A 23,691-nucleotide genomic window follows, 5' to 3' on the forward strand; every position below is an offset into this window, starting at 1 on the left:
AGTGAGTTCACAGCACGGAAATCTTTTCGTTTTTTTTCCCCTTCTTTATTTATTTGTTCCTTCCTTCACTTACGATTTTTTTTCCCTTTGAGGATTTAAGAATGATTTAATTACACACATATATATATTATATATATCTATTTCTTGATTATTATCAAATTTATCATTGTGTCAGCCCTTCCTGGTTGCGTTATTTAGAAAAAGAAAGCACATAAACTAAAGTTTTTCTACCATTTGAAATACCCTGTCAATCATTTGTAAAGCATTGAGCACCTTAGTGATGTGTAGAATTTTAATTTTCTAATATAAAACCTGTAGTGTTTGCTATAAAAAGTTGTTAAAGGAATTCAGGGTGTGCTTCCCATGGTGTCTGATTCATAGCAATTAGCATTAAATCATCAGTTTCTCACTCTTTTTTAAAACTTTTATGTGTACTTACTACTGAGACAGAGCATAAGTGGGGGAGGGGCAGAGAGAGAGGGAGACACAGAATCTGAAGCCGCCTCCAGGCTCTGAGTTGTAAGCACAGAGCCCTACTCGGGCTCAAACCCACAAACTGTGAGATTGCGACCTGAGCCAAAGTTGGCCACTTAACCGACTGAGCCACCCGGGCGCCCTTCAGTTTCTCACTCTTTAAAGAATGGCCTACAATATTTCAGATTCTCTGTCATTTTCTTCCTTATGTCAGAAACTGTCCAAATCAGAATGGATTCAGTTATTTGTTGTTTTTTTCAGGTCGTCTTCAGGATGCTTGGTGTTCTTTCAATATAGTTTTTGTGTATGAACAAACATCTACTCCAGAGTCTTATCCACTAAGCCTTCCAATGTGAGTTCTTGGCCTGAACTGGTGTGTTGGAAGGCCATTTTTAAAGCAAGTCAATACATTAAAAAAAGGTTTTAACATTTATTAATCACGTGTTTTATCTGGAGGACATAACAGCTATTTATAATTCTCCAACTAACTGACTTAATGTTTTTCTTTTTATTTGGATATTTATATTGTATAGAAATTGACACTATTGTTGCAACCAATGGAACTGTTCAACTATTTTCTAAGGCACACAAGAAAATGATTTTCTTTCAGGGTAGAATTTCATGACTAGCGGAGTATATCAATAGGCAATGTGGAGAGGCAAATTCATCTCAATTATTATCTTGAATTTCTGATTTCCACAGAGCATGCTAATAGAGAAAGATCTTGATAACATTTGGGCTGCATGAATTTGCATTCTGAGCTCCTTCCTCAAAACACTGATATTGTTCAGAACCAAATAATAAGACTCCCACCCTAGGATATGTGTGCTTTTTTAAGTCACGGTAACTTAAACACAAAACAAATAAAAATTACCTTCCAAGTCAATGGGCATATGCTCAAACAAGGACATCAAAACATTTGTGTAAATCTCTAGGTTGACTGCATATAAATATCAATAATAGGATTATATATCAGATACACTTTTGTGAATGGAACACATCGGCATTACCCAGTCTTCCTCAAAAGTACTTAGCTGCCAAGAGAGATATTTTACAACGTATCACAAATGTGCTATTTGTATAAATATTTCCCATTACAAACGCTCTTGTTTTTGTCTAAATGAGTATTTTTAACCTGAGCTATTAATAAACAAGTTTTTCTCTTCTCCCTTGTAAAGCTTGGCTTTCAGAAGAAAGAATCTTTAAGCCTCCTCTCTTGTGAGAGTAATTTCTCCTAATACCGATGGTGCTACATAAGTACAGACAGGGCTCATTAAGTAGGCTTCAGAGCATAATTATAATTAACAATTAGGTAGAAATTAGTTTTAATGATTTGTTTTAGATGATAGAATAGAAGCATAATGTAATTATTTTTAAGCCTTCTACATCATTAAGAATACAACTACCACCAACTTTCAATTATTGAGAAGCAGACAATCATCTAAAGCATTTAGTAAGTGATCTACTTACACAGCCAAGCTAAGGCAGCTGAGGAGAAAAGGCCCCCACCCCAGCCCGGTTGCTGATAATTATTTAGGCTTTGCAAAGTCTCTTCCTTTTCTACTCTGCTCCTTGAGGGTGACCCATGCCTTGAAGACATCTCTACCCGTGAAAAATGATAGAGTCAACCTGGCTTCTCGGCTTTTCCCCCAGCCCCCACCTTTCTCCAAGACATAGTGAAGGGAATGAGGGCAGGTGGAAAGTTCTGGAAACGCCTGCAAAATTTAGCAAGCAAGCCTGAAATGCCAGTGCACACTCTAAACCGAACTAACAGGAAAGAGGATGATACAAATAATGAATAAAATGAGTACAGGGCTTCCCCGCTCGTGGAAAGTTTGCTCTATGCCATTTTGCTTTATGAAATATCTACGTGAGCACCCATTTTTGCCAACCGAAAGAAATCTGAAGAGTTTGCTTCTACAAAACAGCTTCTTCACTTTGCACCATTTCGGTTTACGGAAGTTTTCATGGGAATGCTCTACTTTCAGAAAGCGGAGGTGGGTAATCTGTATTAGGAATAAACTCCAGCCTGCAAAAATAGATGTATGCCATTATTTCCCCGTTCAGTGTTCTTTTAAATTCCCAAAGTCAATTTGGATCCTATTTTCCCCATAAGAAGTTTTAAAAATACTATGGAAACCTGAAGAAATACTCTTATTTCCTGAAAAATAGAAAAACAGTCATTTACAATAGTGAGTATTAGTTATTGTCAAAAGGTTTTTTTTACTTCCTTTCTTCCTTTTCTTTCTCTGTTTTCTTTTTCTTTTTTGAGCCCAGCTAGTCAGTGTGCTGTTTTCTCTCCCATCTTTGAGCATGTATGTTAGACCTTTTGCTGCTGGCCTTCAGAAGCTGTTAGGGAGCACATTCGGACACCCACGTAAAAGACTTGGTACCTGTGTTTCCACATCACAAAACAGGCCACCAAGCACACAAGGCCACAGACCAAGTTAAGAATCATTTGGATGAGTAAGAACAGTTTGAACGTGCCAGTGATGCTGGTGCAGTCGGTCACATCCCTGTACACAAAGATCCGGCTGAGCGGCTCCAAGGAGGGCAGTTTGCACTGACAGGAGTCGAGTGCTGTTCCACAGGTAAACTGCGTAAGCTGTGAATAGTGGTGGGCAGCGAACGCCACGGCCAGCACGCAGACCATCAAGCCCAGGGCACTCAGCAGAAAGTACAAGAGCTGCAAGAAAGCAGAGGAAAACCTCTCTGGTTACAAGGCACGATGGATGACTGTTGACAAAACTCATTAATCAAAGCTGATCTTTTTCCTCGCTGGCAGGAAGTTCCCTGAAGGATGGGGCTGTTCTCTCAGCACTCATGACATAGGCATGGCTCCATGTTGATTTGTTAGTGAAGCAGTCGGTAAAGCCCAGATTGTATTTTTATTTGCCATTGGATGTGTGGTGCTTTCCAGACCCTAAGCCAACAATATTAGCTTCATGGCAGGATACTTGTATATGGACGTAGCAAACTTTAGATGAGTCCCAAACAGGAGAGCTGTCCCTGAAAGGCATGCCATGATTGTTTTGATCTCAAAATCTGCTCATATAAAGATTGCAAAAAGGCTAGAAAGTAAAGAACACATTTCTGCAATGAAAACGCTGTTTTGGCCAAAATTGGCAGTGATTGATCAACCAGCAATACAGGTTAATAAAAACGACCGTAGTCAATGGAGTGGTTGCCAGCCTGTGTCCAGGAATGCCAGGATCCCCAATGAGATGTTGCTAGAAAAAAAATTATGGTCCCAGAAGGTAGATGACTTGATGTCAGCTTCATCACCTACAAATCTCAACCCAAGTCCACCCTGAACCATGTAGTTCCTGAATACAAAAAACAAAGCATAAATGGTTCCTCAGCTGCTGAGGCTCTGAACACTGTTGGCCTGTGTGATAGCCTTGTGATAGAAAAGTCTGGTTCAAGTTCTAACTCTGCTACTGAAGGACCATGGAACCCCTCAATGAGACATTTCACCTACATGTGAAATATGTTGATCAAAAATTGTGAGTGGTGGTTGACACCATCACAATATAAACTACCTTGTAGGACAAGAAATGTTCTTGGGATGGCACTCACCTACTGGAAATGTTTTCCTTAATGGTCCCACCTACTGAGGGTCTAGATGAGGAACAGAGTCCCCAATGTCGAGACTAGTGTACCAAACCAAGTTCCTAGTGTGAGATGTACATTACCATAGTCCAGTGTTGTTCGTAGGGAAGTTCTGGTGAATGTGAACTCCCCAGAGTAAGATTAGTTCTACTCATGTCCAGGGTGAGATTAAAGTAGCTCTGAAAAGATTATGTACTCCCTCTACTTCCAATAATATGTAATTTAAGATAAAAACGTATATCCAAGATTACAAAATGTGTACAAAAGTCTTCCAAATGAGTTATTCTCCATATGGTGACAGTTTCAAGTGTTTTCAAGTCTTAAATAAAGAACACTTAAAAAAATGTATTTTTTCCTTCCTGAGTGTGGTGTGGTGTGGTGTGGTGTGGTGTGGTGTGGTGTGTGTGTGTGTATGTGTGTGTGTGTGCGCGCGCGCGCATATTGGTGCTCTATTCGTGTGTCTAATTGGCTTGAAAGCTTGACTGAGGGCACAGGAAGAGAGTGGTTCAAGCCATTTTGTCTTAACATGACTGCAAAGCCAAGGAGTGCACGGATTCTTGGCATGTCCTCATCAAAGATACTGTAAACACACACACACTGTTCTTCCTTTTCCAATCACTTGAAGAATTATCAGATGGAACTCAAGTGTTTTCATGCATGAAACAGTTTATTGAAACATCTTATATCTCAGGGACATAACAAAGATAACCTCTTTTTTTAATTGTAATTTTCATTTTTTTAATGTTTATTTATTCTTGAGAGGTGGGGGGAGGGGCAGAGAGTGAGGGAGAAACAGAATTCGAAGCAGGCTCCAGGCTCTGAGCTCTTAGCACAGAGCCTGATGCAGGGCTCCAACCCATGAACTGTGAGATCATGACCTGAGCCAAAGTCGGACACTTAACTGACTGAGCCACCCAGGCGCCCCAATAAAGATAACTTCTATTCAATGTGTTTAGTCCTCCCTTGGAGGAAGGAAAGCAGATAAATACCAAGGGGCACCATTAAAACATTAAAAAAGGAAATGTTTAATTTGTGATATTGAACACATCACCTTGGTCCTATCCCCTAAATTTTCAGTGGCCGTATTTTCCGCAAAAATTATAGTGCGTAGGCTAGAAAATAGGAGTTTTTATTTTTGTGGGGCCATTGGAGCAGAACATTTGAAATATTCTGTATTGTTCTGAAATATTCGGGCCTGACGATTGACTTCAAACTCTTGATACCAAGAGCCAAATTAAATTGTGCTGGCGATGTTGTGCATGTGTACCCACTGTAACTGTGTTTCCAGTGCAGGCAGCATGGACCTGGGAGCTATTTGCTTTGGGAACATGGGGACATCAGTGACTTTACCAGCAGGGAAGGCCCAGATTAAAGGGATAATGTCCCACCTGAGAGTCATCTGCTTAGTAGAATGGCCCCAATTGGAGTTTTCTCTGCACATTTTATTGTCATCAATGGATGGAACTGAGGAAGTCTTGTAATAACCCTCCCACCTCCAAAACACGCTACATCCTTAGCAGATTTCTATAATATTCACTGGGACAGTATCTTGAGGCAATGACAATAATCCCTCGCTTTCTCAGTCTGTAAATAATTCGAATGGTTGCAAAAATATTATTCTCTCATAATCACAAAAATCCATTTGCTGAAATGAGAATTTTGCCTATTTTTTACTGTTTATTCATCTTTTGAGAAAGAGAAAGACCATGAGCAGGGAAGGTACAGAGACAGGGAGACAGAATCTGAAGCAGGCTCCAAGCTCTGAGCTGTCAGCACAGAGCCGGAAGCGAGGCTTGAACCCACAAACTTCAAGATCATGACCTGAGCCAAAGTCAGAGCCTTAACCAACTGAACCACTCAGTTACCCCCACATTTTGCCTATTTCAAAAAGATCTCCTTTTGGCTTAGATATTAAAAGATTTGGCTAAGACATTTAACAAGTGTACAGCTGAGCGATGGTTTATGACAGTAACAGGGGAACCAGACTGCCCACTTTCAAAGCCTGATTCTCTCCCTTCTTAGGTATGGATAGACCTGGAGCAAATGAATCATTCCTCTGTACACCTAGGTTTCTTCACCTTTAAACTTGGAATGATGGTCATAATAGCCCTATGGTCATAGATTATTATAAGGATCAAAAGAGTTGATATCTGTAAGGGCTTATAGCTGCATCTCATACATAGTAGCACTGTTTAAGTATTTGTGAAACAAATTACTAGAGAGGGAAAGAGCTGCCAGTTCTCAAGACTCTTAGGATATCAACTCTACTGGCTTTGTCTTATTCTCTGTCATGTGGGAGTAACAATGCAGACTTGGCTTGTAGAAAAGATGTCAACATTTACACAAACACAGGGATTGCTCAATTTTAATTGAGCATCTTAAATATGCTAGGAGCCCTCCAGAGCACAAACAAAAGCCTTGCCCCTTTGCATCTTTGAATATGAATACATTTTCGTTGGTGCAAAGCTCACACATTGTGATTCTGCATCTCCCACTCTGTGAAAGCATCAGGCCAAGTAAACAGGAGTGAGCCACAGAATCAAATTTCTTATCCATTCTAACACATAAATATATACTTGATCCCCCCAAGCCTGCGGGCTACATCTGCAACGCTGTAGCATCCCCCCCCGCCCCGCCCCCGCCCCTTCACGGCTTTTAATCCATCTGACAGCAACAAGCTTCTGGGTTAGAATCTGTAATTTAAAATCAAGTGGCTTGTTTTACCTCCACGGCACGAATAAACTATCAATGAAAGTGTTTACGATGACCTTGGGAATGCGAGCAAATATATCTTGATAAAAGCCCAGCTCGGGACGCATTTGTCTTGTCCGTGTCAGCCCGTGCGTCTGGCGCTCGGCGGCGGAAGGGCTGGGGCGCCGAGGCCCCCGGAGCTTATGTAACCGCGGCGCCCAGGCGCGACTCCGCTCGCTCGCTGCCTCTAATTGGTACCCGGCTGCAGCTCCAACACTCGGCGACTTCGGAAGGAGGGCGGGTCGGCTTCGATTTAATTACCTTCCCCGGTGGTGGCAGGGGTGGTGAGGCCCCGCTGCCGCTCGCCGCTCAGGAGGGGGCGGCGGCAGCAGCCCTGGGGCCTCCCGGCTGTGGGCACGAGGCAACTGCGCCTTAAATGCCCTCCTGGGGAATGTGCCCGGGAGTGTTTGCAAGCACATGAACCGGACACGTTTCTGCAAATCATCAAGGTGAGCCCCGAGAAAACAGGGCCACGAGGAAAGGCAGGCGGCCCAATCCGAGGCCGAATGGCCTGCCAAGGCCGCCGGCAGAGCCCGGGGGAGAAAGAAGGAATGCGCCGGTGGCGTCGCGGGCTTGCAAAGGAAAGGCCAGGGCCAGCCTCAGCGGAAAAGACCAGTCCCGTGGCTATTGTCTCCAAGAAAAAGGAGGAGCGTGTCCGCGTGCGCGTGCTCAGGCTGCAGAGAGACCCAGTTAGCACCCCTGACTGATTGCCCTGGCCATCTGGGTCTGCAACAGGAGGGAAATAAAAATCTTCAACAAAGCTTAGGCCAGGGTCTCCATACACAGGCACTAAAATGCGGTAAGGCTAGTGAGAAACACATCCTGAAAATCCATTTCGTTCCTTCCCCACCCCGCGGTGGTGTGGAAACACAAGGAAAGTCTGCTGTAACCTGTTGTGCCTTTGGAAAGCCCGGAGATTGACTGAAGCTCATATTAGACCTTAAGATAATGTAGCGGGCACCTTAGAGAGCTGGCAGCAAGCATCACTAAAGGTCACATTCAGGAGAAGAGAAAAGTGCCTCGTATTTGTCAATGTCTGTCACAGGTGGGGAAAAAAAAAGGTGGCTAATGAGATCTTCCTAGTGGAGAATTCTCAACCTGGCTGACATTGGCAGTGACTTTTTTATTTTATTTTATTTTATTTTTGTACTTGCTCCTTATTTAAAGTGCAGATGTTGAGATGGCTGTGGGGGCCTCAGCTGGATCGTCTGGAGGGGAAAGAGGGCATTTCACCTAAGCTGATGACCCTAGCTAGAGCGCCTTTTGCCTAGTGTGAAAGAAGTTCCTGTAATTTAACAGTCCATTTCTTATTAGGCTTCCTTTGTTTTTTCTTTCTTCCTTTCTTCCTTCCTTTCTTTCTTCCTTTCTTTCTTTCTTTCTTTCTTTCTTTCTTTCTTTCTTTCTTTCTTTCTTTCTTTCTTTCTTTCTTTCTTCTTCCTTCCTTCCTTCCTTCCTTCCTTCCTTCCTTCCTTCCTTTCTTTCTTTCTTTCTTTCGTTCGTTCTTTTCTTCCTTCCTTCCTTCTATCCTTCCTTCCTTAATTCATCACTAAACCTTGCTGTGATGGTTTAGTGAGACCTCTACAAAAAAAGTAAACATGGACTGATGTCTGTTCTATCTAGCCTTCTTAAGAAACACCTTCAGACAGAAAAAGTAAAATTTCCAAATGTAGGTATATCCACCAAATTCTAGCAATTTTTAAAAAAGGAATCCATTATATTTTTTTAGTTTATTTATTTCTTTTTTGAGAGAGAGAGAGCGAGAGTGAGCAGGGGCAGAAAAAGAGGAAGAGAGAGAGAGAACCCCAAGCAGGCTCTGCACTGTCAGCACAGAGCCCGATGCGGGGCTTGAACTCACCAACTGTGAGATCATGACCTGTGCGGAAGTTGGACACTTGACCGGCTGAGCCACCCAGGTGCCTCCATTATGGTTTTAATTAGAAAAGCTTTGTCTAACTATTGGAGAACATTTTGGAATTAGAGAAAAAAACTACAAAGTGTAGCCATCCTCCCACTAATCTCAGATAACCATCTTTCCCTATGCACTGAGAGCTATTTTTTTATTTCTGTAGGATCATGCCATACACTTGGTGTAGCCAGCCATTTTTTTTTTGGCTAGTTAATATAATGTGAGCCTTTTTATTCCATTAATTACTCTTTTACAACACAATTTAAATATATAAACATATAAGCACTTGGCTTTTTTACGTCATCCACTTCAATCATACTAGAATATAAAACATCTTTTCTGCCTCTTTGTGATTTCTAAATAATAGAAGTGACTTACTCCTATGCATTATGCTTTCTTGTGAACAAAGAAGAATCCCAGTGTTATGTGCTTGGTTATAAAGGGAAAGTAAACAGTGTGAGAGAAGCAAACAAACAAACAAACAAACAAACAAAAAAACCCAACAAACTAATATTACAGAAAACATTTTATTCTCTGCTACAAGTAGTTGAAAGAAAATGTAGGAATTTTATTTCTACTAGCTCTGATTTCTGAGTTGGGTTTTTATCTCCTAAACTCTAAAAGGGTGTGTCTCTGTTTTTCTTTGGAGTAGATTCTACTGTGCAGTGAAAATGTGTACTTGAACTGGCTTCAATCAAATGCACTGTCTTTAATGGAGAAAGAAATACATGCACGTGAAAGACACACTCACACACTTGTTAAACCAGGCATGTCCGCCTGCTTACCTCCCCCCACCCATACCCTCAGGCTCTTGGCACAGATCATTTGGATGCACCCAATGTACTTTTTCTGTCTCAGTGATTCCACCTACAAGAGGAAATACACTTAGGCTGCTTCCCTATTAAAATATTCTAAAAACCCCTAAGATATGGAAGTGGACAGTAATAGACACATCTTTTCCCTGGCCAAGCATTTTGCTGAACCGATGAATTTTCAAAATCCTTGTGAGGGCATTGAAGGATAGATTTTATGTGATATGCCAACCTAGTGCAAAGAAATTAAGACTTAAAAAACATCAGCATTACCTTTGGGGTCTGGATGAATGCCCTCCTAAACCATGGTTTTTGGGTGGCCTAAAAAATGCAATTTCTAGAATAATCTGATATGCAACCCTTTAAAAATCATCCTTTTATTTTGTACCTGTGTTTTTCTTTCAATGTGACGACAAAAGAGAAAAAAATAACAACTTACTTTCATAGCAAACTGGATACATGTCCGTTCATCAACTTGATACGAGACACAAAGCATAAACAAACCAAGATACGCCACTAGGCAGACCTGCAGCGGGGAACATGGACAGAAGGTATTATCAGGGCGAGTCGTGCATTCTAATGACCTCAGTCTCAGTGCCTTTCACCAGTAACATCCTTGTTATCCAGGTGCTCATTGCATTTACTTATCTTTATGTGTTACTTTTCTCCTGGCTCAAGGAACAGCGTTTTTTAAATTAGTAAAATCAATTTATTTCAATTTAGCCAGTATTTATTAAGTCCTTTTGATGTGCCCGGTGCTATACAAGGTCCTTTCGAGTGTACAATGATGAATAAAATCTCCTCAGCCTCGATAAGTGTACAGTCCAGTCTAGGCCAAGATAAGTGGACACGCTATTCTAAGGCAGGGCATTACATGTCAAATGCTATTTAGAGAAATATAAAAAGAGGAAAAAGTAATATTGAGTTGGGCAATTTAAAAAGACTTCTCTAATAAGGTGGATTTGAAATGGTCCTTGGAAAGGATGATGATAATAATGATGATGATCACTAACATTTACTGACTACTTACTTTGTGCTGGCCATCTTCTAAGGGCTTTGTATGGGTTTCCTCATGCAATCATCACAAAACCCGGCGAAGCGGGAGCTGTTATGATGCTCATGTTATAAATGAGGAAACAGAAGCACAAAGCTGGTAAGTACTGAAGCCGGCACTCAGACGAGGTGGTTTGGGTGAAATAGCACAAGCAATAGCACAGAGGTAGGATGGCGGGATCATGGGGGGAGAATAGCAAACATACACCCGTAGTTGAAATAACAGAACGTAGAGCAGAAAGGCTTGTTAAATATCCAGGGATACGGGACTGATTTCATAAGCAGTGGGACTCACGTGAACATTTCTGATCAAATGGCGTGATTCAAAACATCACGTTTCAGGAAAATGAGCAGTGGTATTGGGTGCGTTGGCATCCAACCCCCATCAGGATTATGATTTTAATAATCTAAGCAGAATTTCATGTATCAGGTGGGTCAGGGCTGAGATGACGCAAAGTCGGGGGAAGAGGCAGAGAGGCAAGGTGTGGTCCGAGCAGGAGCAGGATCTGTATGTCTTGCCTATTGTATGACTAACAGGAGGACACTGGCAAGGGAGAGATAGGAAGTGATCCCCATGTGTCTGCATGTCCCGGAAGGAAAGAAGGGGACGTGGCTGCCCAAGGGGAGGCGGGGAAGAGGAACGGCAACTTTGAGACAGAAGATATTCGACTGCTTTGTCAAACCAGATTTTTTTGAGTGCCCTGGAGTTTTGCAGATGTCATTTAGAGTTTCTAATCAAAGTGTATCTGTTCACACTTAATTTCGGAAACACTAAAATGTTGCTAAGTTGTATTTCAGGATAGAAACCCTAAGCAACAGAATCACATCTTCTGCTAAGCACAGATTTCCTAGAGACAGATGTTGAAAGGGTAGCTGTGTGTCACCTAGAAAGCCGTCAAATGACTGGTTTGGTAATAATTTCTACCCTTCGACTAGCTTTACACCACAGGGTGGTATAACTGTTTACTTACAACATCAACATAGCATTTTAGGGCAATGCCTCTATCCTAGGCTCCCATTGATTACACAATTGGCAACTTCCTTGTCACCTTGGGTTCTCAAGTTAAGAGCTGTTCAGGTTTATACTGGGCTGTGAGCCAGAAGCCAGGCCTTCCTTTAAGACAGACTCTTTGCATCAGTAGGACTGGCTGATAAATTCATAGTAACATTCCCATGGGAGGAGTACAGCATTAACATATGTGAGGATGGCACAGGCTGGAGAGCTCTGGGTAGAAAACAAAGCAGGTAGGACCCAGGGAGGCAACTTTTCAGCAAAGGACTGGCAGATGCTGAAGTTATTTGCGCAGCCCACAACACGGCTGACATTTCCAAGTCAGAGATGAACTTCTTTCTCAAAGTTCATTTTTAAAAAGTCAGTAGAAGTTTGATAAGACCTGTAGGGATTTACTATGTATTGTCACATTAAGAATTTACAGAATGGGAGCAATGGAAGAAGCACCTCCTTTTTTGTTCATTGGCAACAAACCAGACAGAAGCTCCTCAACTTGCTTCTGTGAGGGCTGTTTAATCCCGAAGCACATGCCTATACGCCCCTGTGAGTGTCTGTCTGCAGGTGCAGAGGGTTGGGCTCTAACCCACGTGGCTGTCTTTGTCCCTAGAGGCTCTTGTGAAGTTGGCACTTGCCAGGACTCTTCCCTTTGTCTTTACGAAAGACACATTCCAATAATCAGGTCTAACTGACCCGCATCTTAAAAATCTGCCTCTGTGCCTTGCTTGCTTGACCAAATTTTCCCATTTTAGTAGTATCTGCTCCTTTGTAGCTTTAATTTAGGCTGGTTTCCAGCAAGAAGGTGCCCAGGAACATAGGAGCCCATTCTAGAGCATTTCTCATAGTCAACCGACAGAACTCTTTTGAGGACATACACTAGCCAGACCCTTTGCACAGCTCTGGGAACTGAGAGGTGAAAAGACAGAGGCTCAACATTCCAGGAGCTCTCTCTCAGTCCAGTGGGGAGAGCACAGCGAAGTTAGAATACCATGTAAGTACTAGGACCTCATCTGCCACAGTACACAGGACGGGTGAGTAACCCAAAGGCGACATGGAGACACTTCCTGAAGGGAGATGGATGTGGAAGGATAAGCAGAAATTAGTTAGGAGGGAGATGTGAGGAAAGGTGGAGAAAGTACCAGTAGGTACAGAGCCATGGAGAAGTGCAAAGTAAACATTTGAGGACTCTCACAGCTCCAGTGCAGAGGGTAAGAGAAGGTGCAAGAAGTGCTTCCAGAATGGCCAGGAGGTAGGTCACAGAGGACTTTTGTTTCCATCTAGGGCGCTTGAAGTGGAGAGGTGGTATGATCTACTTTGCCCTTTAAAATGGTCCTTTAGGCCGTGAAGCGTGACCTGGGAAGGGAAGTCTGGCTAGGAGGCCCTTGTGCATCTATGGAGAAATGATGAGTGCCTGAGCTCGGCTAGCAGTGGGGAGCGAGAGTGGGGGTGTTTGAGTGCCACAAGGGAGGCAGAATCCTTGGGGCCTAAATAACAACTAGATGCGAAGGCTGTTGGGATCAGAGGGTCAGGAAGGTGCTCAGCTACCTGACTTGAGCTGCCAGGTGGGTGGTGTTGATATTTAAGGAGACACAAGATACAAGAGGAAGAGCAGAATGGGAGTGGAAAATGATGATGCCCACGTGGATTCAAAGGTCACCGCGGGGGCCTAGAGCTCAGGAAGGAGGTCTGAGCTGCAGATAAGCACTTGTTAGTCATCAGCATATGTGAAGTAATTGAAATCATCAGAAATGCTAGACCATCCAGAGAGTCTAGTGAAAACAGAAAAGAGCCAAGGAAGTTACCCCATTATGCAAAACATTTGACTCTTTTGAACAGAAAGCATATCAAATATACTTCTTATAATCTTGGTTCTACTTCACAATATGTCTAAATACTGTGATTACCCTCTTAGATTTTTGGATTTCACTTTGGGGTCCTTGTATAGCATATCTTCTATAGAATATGGATAAACTCAACACAGTTTAATTTCTTAGCCTTCTGCTAGGGCTCAGTGGGTTTCCGGAGAGGGACTTCTTTTTCTTACCTACAGATCTGCATGTTAGAACAATACTTCTTTATCAGAGGGTTTATTGGTGCTTAGCACCTTTTAGAAGAGTAGTATTTATTGAAACTCAAAACTGAAAGCTATGTGGCCATGGGGAGGTAACCAGATTTCTCGTGCCAGACCAAGGGTCCTGTTTCCTGAGTTGGCAGGACATGATCGCTCCAAGAAGACAGGGTGTTCTGACTTCCCAGGCAGGGAGGAGGAGCTCATGTTAATGAGCAGAGAGACCCGCCAGGTCTATCTGGAACAACATTCTGGGATTCTGGGCCAGAGCTTCCATTAGATTTGGTGAGGTGAGCCTCATGGAACAGGAAAGAAGCAGTTATGTAAGGTTTTCAAGAAGGCACTCGTTGGACCAGACACCCGGGCCTGGGGTGGACAGGTGGTGTCACTGAGCACAGAGCCAAATCAGAGCTGGGTAGCATTGGGGAAGTTAGTGTAGAAAGGGCAGTGAGGCACTAAGAACGTGTCAAGTCGGTTCAGGTACAGATGGAGAATTATGTTAGTAAGAAAAGCTTGGAATGATTTTTTTAATGGGAACAAAAGACAACTACTATCATCTTAAATCAATTTTTGGATGCACGTGTCTACAATTTGCTTACCATAAAGAGAAAACCAAAGTGCTAAATTCCACCTTCTGTCTAAAGATATTCAGAGTGAAGGCTGCATTTTCTCTCTTGTGGGTTAGAAAGTTAAACAGAGATGAAATGTTCTCTTAATGTTAGATCCATTTCTAGATGGATGAGTCCTGACTCTTGTCACATGCTGTCTCCGGTTTTGTTATGCAGCCCTATTGTACCTGCTTTTTAAGGGTTGGCATTATGAATAAAAGGTGAGTACTGGACCAGTGTCTTGGAGATTTACCTACACATCATTTTTTCCCCTTTTCATTCTGACATAGCTAGAAGATACCACTCTAAAACATTTTGGGAGAATGTGAATTATTGGTATTTACTTCTCCCCATGTCATTTGTATTTATATTCTGGTCTGTGACATTCACACAGCCTCCAATTTATTTGTTTTCTTCCTTTTGTTGTCGACAGAGCTGCTTGACAGGGCTATCTGGGGGATACAACCGTCCTCTGTCAAATGCCTTTCAAGGTTTCTCTCTTTCCACCCCCATCCTCTTATTTGTGGACCTGAAATGTGACTCTATTTCTGAAAGTTAATCAACTTTCACCTTTATATTCTGTCAATATAATAACAAGATGAACTCTCTTCTCATGTTTGCACAGACAATTGATCAACAAGAGATGTAGCAAAACTGTAAATATTTCTCCGGATACTGCTTAAGAGAATTTCTGTGGATTTTCATCCACTTAATAGGATTTAAGGTCAAATATTAGAAATCAATTTTAACAAATGATAAACATATTGCAATCTGTCAGTTGAGTGCATTCTCACTCAGGAGAACTGTTGATTAACACATGGTGTGCCCCAGACTTAAATAATATATAAAAGAACATTTCATGAGGATCTATTAAGAGATGTTTATTGGATCAAGATTTCAGAAGGATGGGAGAGAATATTTTAGCATAACTTAAGCTTTTTTACTGAATTCTCATTGCCACGGCCTTATGGTAAGACAAAGTCGAAGTTCGTGGTTCAGAATTACTTAGAGGACTTGGTAAAAACTGGCCCCATCCCCAGAATTTATGATTCAATTGGTCTGCCGTGGAGACCAAAAATTTGCATTTTTAACAGATTCCCGGGTAATGCTGGTGTTGCTGCTGCTGTTAGTCCTGAAGCCACACTATGAGAACGGGTGGTCTAGGCTAAAAACATAGTCTTCTAAATGCTGACACCTGGTATGAGGTTTATCTGAAAGTTTGGGGTCTAGAGTAACACACTGACAAGTGGGGTTTCCTACTGAAGAGCTGTTTATTATAAGTCATAATGAGAAATAGTAACAGTAATTTTCTCATAAAGAAGTTCAGCCTTTTCTATTGTAGGAACCCTTCATTGCTATCAACGTGAAGTCACGGAGCAGAGTTGGGGAGAGATGTGCACAGTCGGCTGGCACAAGCCCACCAGAGATACTGCAGCACACCCCTGCACCGCTACATCTTCTGCCCTTTTCCAGTCTCCTCTCTTAGAGCAGCATATGGTTCCAAGTGGGATTAGTCTGTAACTGAAGGGCAACATTTGGCACATTACTCTTTCCCAGTTATTTGGAATCCCTGAAACCAGCCCGCAGAATCACATAAAAAGATGCAATGGAGGGAGAGACCCAGGGAGCAATCCTAATAATAATTTCCTGAGTGGAAATGGAGCAAGAACTGGTACAAAGTAATCTTTCAGATCTTGCTATTAGTAGTCGCCCTAATCTAGGTATGACTCCCCACTGAATTTAGCTCAACAACTTTTATGGAGGGAGGTACTGGGAGTATAAAGAATAAGATATGGTCTCTGCCCTCAGAAATTTACGTTTAATCCCTACTTTGTTGAAGAAGTGAGGTGCAGGAAAATGAACAGCCATGGGTATGTCGTTTGATGGGTGTTGGCCAGGTGGGAAAGTGAGCAGTCAATAGGAGCTCATCCAAATCCCTCCTTACTATTTATTCATCCAAATCCCCCTCATCCTTTCTAAATGTAAAGGACATTGAATCAACTGTGGGTTTTTTCCTCCTGTCTATTAGTTTTTAAAGACAATAAAGTTTTTGGTGCTAATAAGACCTAAATATGGTAGAACTGTGAGGTTATTCCCTCTTCACATTTATTACTATTATTAGTTATTATTTTAAATTACATTTTTGGGTAAAAGGAAAAGAAAAGGGCTCAAAAATACTCTTCCTAATCAGATGAAGTGATAAAGGTGAAAATAACTCTTGAAAGCATGAAACATTAACAGTTCATTCAACAAGTGGTAACTGCTATTTAGTTCTGTTAAATCAACTAGGAAACTATAAATGTAATTAAATGCTGCAAAGTGGGGAAAATGTGGGCTAGAGTTGATGCTTGACTCTATTATTTTTGCAGCTAAATGATCTTGGACAAAGCTAATTCTTTTTAGCCTCAGTTTCCTTATCTATGAAATACAGATAACAATGCCTTGTTTTGAGGGTTAATTCAAAGATTACTGATAATGTAAATAAGGTGCCTACAATAATGTCTAAGAAATAGCGGGAGAAAAACCAGCCGTAATTATTATAATAATTGTTATTGCAAGTCACATGTGCGTTTATTAGAGTTGATCAAATTTAGAGCATATTTAAGGGCTCACAAATGAATTACCAAGTTAACTATGTTTAAAATTGGTAACACATGTACAGTCTTGGTTACAGCTACCACACAGTCTACTTTGTATTAGTGGATACCAGTGAATATTGGCCATAACCTTTACATTTACATAAGAAAAACTGATTATCAAGTCTAAATTTAGACACTTTAATGCGAATTAAGCACTCTATATAAATGATCCCATTTGGTCTTCACAAAAATCCTATGAAGTAGTCACTATCATTAGCCCCATTTTGTAGATGAGGGAACTAAGGCTCAAGGTCACATGGCAACTAGAGCCGATAGCTGCACCAGAGTACAGAGCCTGGCTCTTAATTATCACACCCAGCCTGGCCGTCTCTGTGGAGGAACCTGGAGCACTGTAAGCGAAGTGAGAACTGTAGAAATTCAGAGAACATTCCATCATCTGTTCCTCTCCTGTGCTGAATAGTGTGAAGTGCCACTCCTGAGGCCTAGTGTGAAGAACAATCTTTGAGACTTCATCCAGCTGTCCAAGCTGGGAAAAGGTGACACAGTCTTTAAGACTCAGTCTCTTGAAGGGCGCCTGGGTGGCTCAGTTGGTTAATCTTCCAACTTCAGCTCGGGTCATGATCTCATTGGTTCATGAGATTGAACCCTGCATTGGGCTCTGTGCTGACAGCTCAGAGCCTGGAGCCTGCTTTGGATTCTGTGTGTCTCATCTATCTCATCTCTTTCCCACTCGTACTCCACACTTCTCTCTCTCTCTCTCTCTCAAAACAAATAAACATTAAAAAAAAAAAAAAAGACTGTTGCTTGGGGCGCCTGGGTGGCTCAGTCAGTTAAACATCTGACTTTGACTCAGGTCATGATCTCACGGTTTATGGATTCAAGAACCGCGTAGAGCTCTGTGCCGACAGCTCGGACCCTGGAGCCTGCTTCAGATTCTGTGTCTCCCTCTCTCTTTCTGCCCCTCTACCCTGCTCACGCTCTGTCTCTGTCTCTGTCTCTCTCAAGAAATAAATAAACAGTAAATATTTGTTAAAAAATACTCAGTCTTTTAATGGATAACATAGAAGAACACTTTACAATTTGTTTTAAGGATCATAAATGCTATGCCTGCAATTGCAATGCATATTGTTTTTTTCCATCTCATATGACCTCAAACTGTGCCAGTATAACTTACTCTGAAACTTGAGCTGAAATGAATATTACATATAAATGTAGCCCTCTATCACATCTTAGAAATAATCTCATTCTGTTCATTTAACAAATACTCATTTTGTACCTACCACGTGCCAGGTACTCTGAGGATCTGAAGATATTTCAGTAAATAGAAGAGACAAAACTCACAGTGCCTTGGTAGAGCCAGTTTTTTAAAGCAGACAGGCAGACCACAAACAAATACCCTAGTAGAAACATCCTATGTCAAGTTGTCAAGAGGAGCCATGGAGAACATAGGACTTAACATCATTGTTTCTTTTTCCCACAAACATGACATATAGTAGTTAGCAAAATACAAATAAGTCCTCAAAGTGGTATGTTACCCCTTAAGAACTGAACTAGAAATGCCCATCGACCCCTTAAAAAAAAAGATGGTTGACTCACGGCTGTTTCTTATGAGAACCTTGTTGGTTCTGTTATTCTAACAACACGTATCCATTCTAAGTTACCTAAGACCTAACAGGCTCCATAAAAGATAACCTACATATGTCCCTGGGAAAGGCATGTCCCCGGAAATGGGCAACAGAGGGTAACTATATAAAGTTTTACAGCAAAATGGGCCACATGTGTAAAGACAGAGACAGAGGCAATATATCTTAGCTCTGGATTTGACAGACCTGGGTTCAAAACCCACCTCCACCACATTCTAGCTTTTTGTCTTGGACAAGTTAATTTCTTCAAGCCTCAGTATCATCATCATCTGTGGGATGATCAACAATGCCCACTTCAGAAACTGCTATAAAGATTATGTGAGACAAGGTAGGTGAAAGATGGAACACCATACCCAGCATGTATATACCAGTTGATATACGCGTGTCAAATAAAGAAATGAATCCATTCACTTAGTGACTTGGGCTACTTTAGCTTTCATAACAAGGGCCCACTTTTCAAAACTCTATCCAATAGTTTTGACATAAATAGTTTGCAAACACCTAAGAGTTATAAAGTTCATTTTTTGCTTCTTTTCCTTTTTGTGTCAAACCTATTTATTTTCTACTACCCAGGAAATTACAATCTTGGTAACCATGCCGAACCACATATGTTTCTCTGACTACAATATTATGGTTTTACAAAGACAAGCATTTAATTTCTGAAAAACTGCTGTCCAGCTAAAAATATTTTCTGTCCAAAGCAGATCCAAGACTAATATTACTTTTTTTTTTAAAAGAAAAAGCAGAATTGTTTTAGCTAAACTTAGTATACACATATTAATGGGAAATTCCAAAAGTGACATAAATATAAAGATTCAAGATCAATCAAAGAGTGTATGGCAGGACTGAATATCAAGATACAAGAGAAAGCTGTAACTGTCTGTCTCTAAACACTACAAACATTAATGTACAGGCATTAAAGCCCAGAACATTACTGTAAATTTTTTTTAAAAAAACCATTTTTTTTTTTGGTTTTTATTCAACGAAGTGTGAAGTAGTGGCTTCTTTTCCATTTTAAACAAAATTATAGCTAGCAACAACTTTTTATGTCTAGCAACTTGTGCTAAGGAGAATTTTATTTGGCTTATCATACATCAGGAAGGGTTCAATGCCTTTTCATTTGCCTTAGGAACTTCCAAACCCAGAGCTTCACTGTTTTACTCTTCATTTTAATTTTTTCCTTAGAGTAAAAACTGCCAATGGACAGCATTAATCAAGAAATACTCTCATAATTCAAGGACCAAATTCTGCTTGGCCTGAGTAGAGTCTGGGTTATAGCACACACCAGCACCTGTGCATTTCCCCATCCTCCTGTGGGGTTGGGGGGAACAATTTGTAATATTTGTATCTGCTTTGCAAAGACAACCTTAGATGATTATTCTTAAAAGAAGCTCAGTAGGTAGGGTGCCTGGCTGGCTCAGTCAGTTAAGTGTCTAACTCTTGATTTTGACTCAGGTCATGATCCAGGTCAAAGTCTTTCCATGAAAAGGCAATTCTAGATAACCAGTTCTATCACAGAAAATTATTTCTTTTTCAGAGTCTAAAGACAAATGGCACACCTGAGTTTAGCCCATCTGTAATATGCACTCAGTCTTTTTCTCCCCTTTATTATTATAATTGACTGAGGAATGATACTTGACAAGTCTGAATTACTGTAAATATATGTATGGATTTTTCACATATGGCATGCAAAGATATTCAAACTGAATCAAAATAAATAATTTGTGTGGTAATGGATTACAGTGAAAAACAAAGCAGGCCTATCATCACCGAGAACTTGGCTCAATCTAGATTTCTTTGGAAAATAACTTTTAAAAATAAGATTTCTAAGAAGTAATGAGGCCATTCTAAAGGCAATCATTGCTATGTAATCATCAGTGATGAGATAGATTCACCTTCTCTGCTGCAATAAAAGCTCTGATAGGTTGGTGAAGAAGCAGGAAGTAGTAAAGAACAGTTACATACCAGGCTGAACTCTTTCCCATGGTAGGACACTTGCTTTATAATTCAAAGTGGTGGCTTCTTTTATAATCATTTCAAACTATCTGATAGCCAGAAATATATATATATATATATATATATATATATATATATATACACACACACACATACACACACATATAATTATGTATTTACATATATACACATATATGATTATGTATATTTACATATAGTATATATATTTGTACATATACAAATATATATATATCTTACATTTTCCTAGCCAGTGTTGTCTTGTAATTGCATTTCTGTGCAGTTTAGCCACATCTGTTGCACCAGCACAGAAAGTGCAGGAAGGAAACTGTGCTTGTCAAGTGACTGCCTTATTTCTCAGCACACGTTATGCTTTGCAGATGTTCACTTGCAGCTCATTTGTTGCTTTATAAGATAACAGAAAACTATCCTGATGGAACTGATAAAAAGGAGTTGAAATTTGTTACCAGCAGCTGGATGAAGGGAGCATGAATCCCCCAAAGCCTATGGATATAGTGTGCTTTCCTTGATGTCCCTGCCAAAGTAAGGCTGGAAAGCTAAGGAAATCTTTGAGAGATGTGCCAGCATGAAATTGCTACAATTCACAAGTTCCAAAAACCTTGCCTAAAGATGATTGCAAATAGCTCATTTTAGACCAACAGATCTCACAACTGAGTGTTGTATCAACACAGAAGAAACAGAAGAGAAGACCAATCCAACAACTATCCTAATGTGTGACTTATCATGGAAACACTCAAGTAGAATCCATTTAATTTGGGTCTTACTTAGATATTCTAACAGACTTGTGCATCTATGTTGAGATTCATATTTGATAGTAACCACTGGGAAGTTTTGCAATTACATCCTCAAAAACTAAATGAGCACAAACAAGAAAATCGTAAAGCAAGGAAGTTGGTTGTGGATGAAAACTAGGCCTAGGACATGAATTGTGCCTTTCACCTAAAATGCCCTTTTACTTTTTCATCCCCCTTCAATTATTTGAATCCAGTAATATTCATTATTCAAACCCTGCTCAAGAATCTCCTCTACCCAGAAAAGGTATGTTTTGTGCATTACTTGCTTTATATATTTGCTCATTTATTCCATAAAACAATGCAATAAGTAAAAAATATTATTCCATCTTATAGAAAATTATGGCTCAGAGAGGTTAAGAAACCTGCAAGTTGATCCAAAGATTTTTTTAACATCAAGAGGTTTTATTTATGCATAATTTAATATTAGGCTTTAATAGCCTAAGTTATATGAAACCCTCCTTGCTATAAAATACATTAAAATGCTCTGAGCTTCTACAGGCTAAGAGATGGAGCTAAGACCATGGCATAAAGGTAGGCCCCTCAAATGACTATGCCCTTACGTGACTCAAAAATAATGAACCCACTAGCACTGGAAGTCATCAAGAAAATTTCTTCTTGGCTGATGGTGGAGGTGGAGGTAGAGGTTTTAAGAAAATAATATGAAAGCAGTCCTGAGAAAAAAAAATGCTGCTTGATTTCTTCAACAAAAATTTGTGAGGAGGAGAGAAAGATGAAAGGGGAGAGAGAGAGAAAGACATGATAGAAAGGAGAGAGAAAGGGTAAATCTTTGAATAAAGGAAACGTAAGAAATATATAAACTTGGGGCACCTGGGTGGCTCATTTGGGTAAGTGTCCGATTTTGGCTCAGGTCACGATCTCACAGTTGGTGAGTTTGAGTTCCCATTGGGCTCTGTGCTGACAGCTCAGAGTCTGGAGCCTGCTTCAGACTCTGTGTCTCCTTCTCTCTCTGCCTGTCCCCCACTCATACTCTGTCTCTCTATCACTCTCTCTCAAAAATAAATAAATGTTTAAAAAATTTTTTTAAAGAAGTATATAAACTAATCGCAGTGTATAGGTATCATTGGGATCCTGATTCTGACAAACTGAAGAAATATTCATGAGTTAATCATGGATATTTGAACACTGATTTGATTCTATTAAGAAATTGTTAACTTGTTAGGGATGATTAGTATTTTGATTATTTTTAGTCTTCATCTTTTGACTTACATATGAATGCATTTATGGATGAAATGATATAATATCTAGGAGTTACTTCAACATAAACCAATATGTGGTATATGGGTGTGGAGTATAAGAGCATATAAATCAAGCAAGATTGATCATGAGTTAATAATTATTAAAGATGGGTGATGGGAACATGGGTGTCCATTATACTATTTGATCTACTTTTTTGTATGCTTGAAACTTTCCATAATAAATAGGTTAAGAAAAAAAAAAGTAGCTCATGATAGCACTGGGACATCTGGCAAGAGGAACCCTCAAATAGGCCACAGCAAATTATTACATAAAGAAAGCCTCTTGGAAAATGAACTCACAAACCAACTATAGCAATCCCATAAATAATCAATTCATTAGTGAAGGCCAGCACAGGTGTGCATTAGGTGTATGTGTGCACACCCAGATACACACTCTCTCTCTAAGAATTAAACCTTGTGAATTTCAAATAATGGAACTAAAGATAGAACGTATAGAAAAAGTACACCAGGGGTGCCTGGGCAGTGCAGTCGGTTGAGCGACTGACTGACTTCGGCTCAGGACATGATCTCAGGGTTTGTGAGTTCAAGCCCCACATCTGACTTGCTGCTGTCAGCAAGGAGCTCCTTTGGGTCCTCTTGCCCCCCTTTCTCTGCCTCTCCCCTACTCATGTTCTCTCTCTATCAAAAATAAATTTTTTAAAAAAGTACATTCAAAATAATTGAAACCATGAAAGAAGTAACTGAAAACATGAATAAAGAACAGGGCACTTTAAAAAACACCAGGCATATATTAAAAAATAAAGCATCAAGTAAAACAAAATAGAAGTTCTAGAATGAAAAATATCATTGAAATTAAAAACTCTATGTAAATAGATTAAACTTAACTGAGAAGGCAAATAGTGAACTAGAAGATAGATCTGAAAGAATAACCCAAAATACAGAACAGAGATAGACATGAAACACAGCAGAGAGGGTCAGAAACAGGGAAGACAAAATAGGAGGTCCAAACATACCTCTAATAGTAGTTTCAGATGGAGAGACTAAAGAGAGAGAGAGAGAGAGTATTCGGGAAAAAATAAACAATAAAAATTTTCAAATATTTAAAATATTCATAAATGTTTTCCAGAATCGATAAAGATGCAAAAATCT

General features: G+C 40.3%; 1 protein-coding gene across 1 annotated transcript in view; it reads right to left on the reverse strand.

Moving 5' to 3' along the window:
* Positions 1-578: 578 nt before the first annotated feature.
* SSPN (sarcospan) overlaps positions 579-23,691 on the reverse strand; it is a 35,352-nt gene continuing 12,239 nt past the window's right edge. The window contains exons 2-3 of the mRNA XM_029954549.1: positions 9,995-10,081; positions 579-3,160 (exon numbers count right to left, since the gene is read on the reverse strand). Of these exons, the coding sequence (XP_029810409.1) occupies positions 2,795-3,160; positions 9,995-10,081 (453 nt within the window). The 3' untranslated portion in view covers positions 579-2,794. The remainder of the gene's footprint in view (positions 3,161-9,994; positions 10,082-23,691) is intronic.

The sequence above is a fragment of the Suricata suricatta genome, chromosome 10 (genome assembly GCF_006229205.1).
Source record: "Suricata suricatta isolate VVHF042 chromosome 10, meerkat_22Aug2017_6uvM2_HiC, whole genome shotgun sequence".
In the NCBI taxonomy this organism is placed as follows: domain Eukaryota; kingdom Metazoa; phylum Chordata; class Mammalia; order Carnivora; family Herpestidae; genus Suricata; species Suricata suricatta.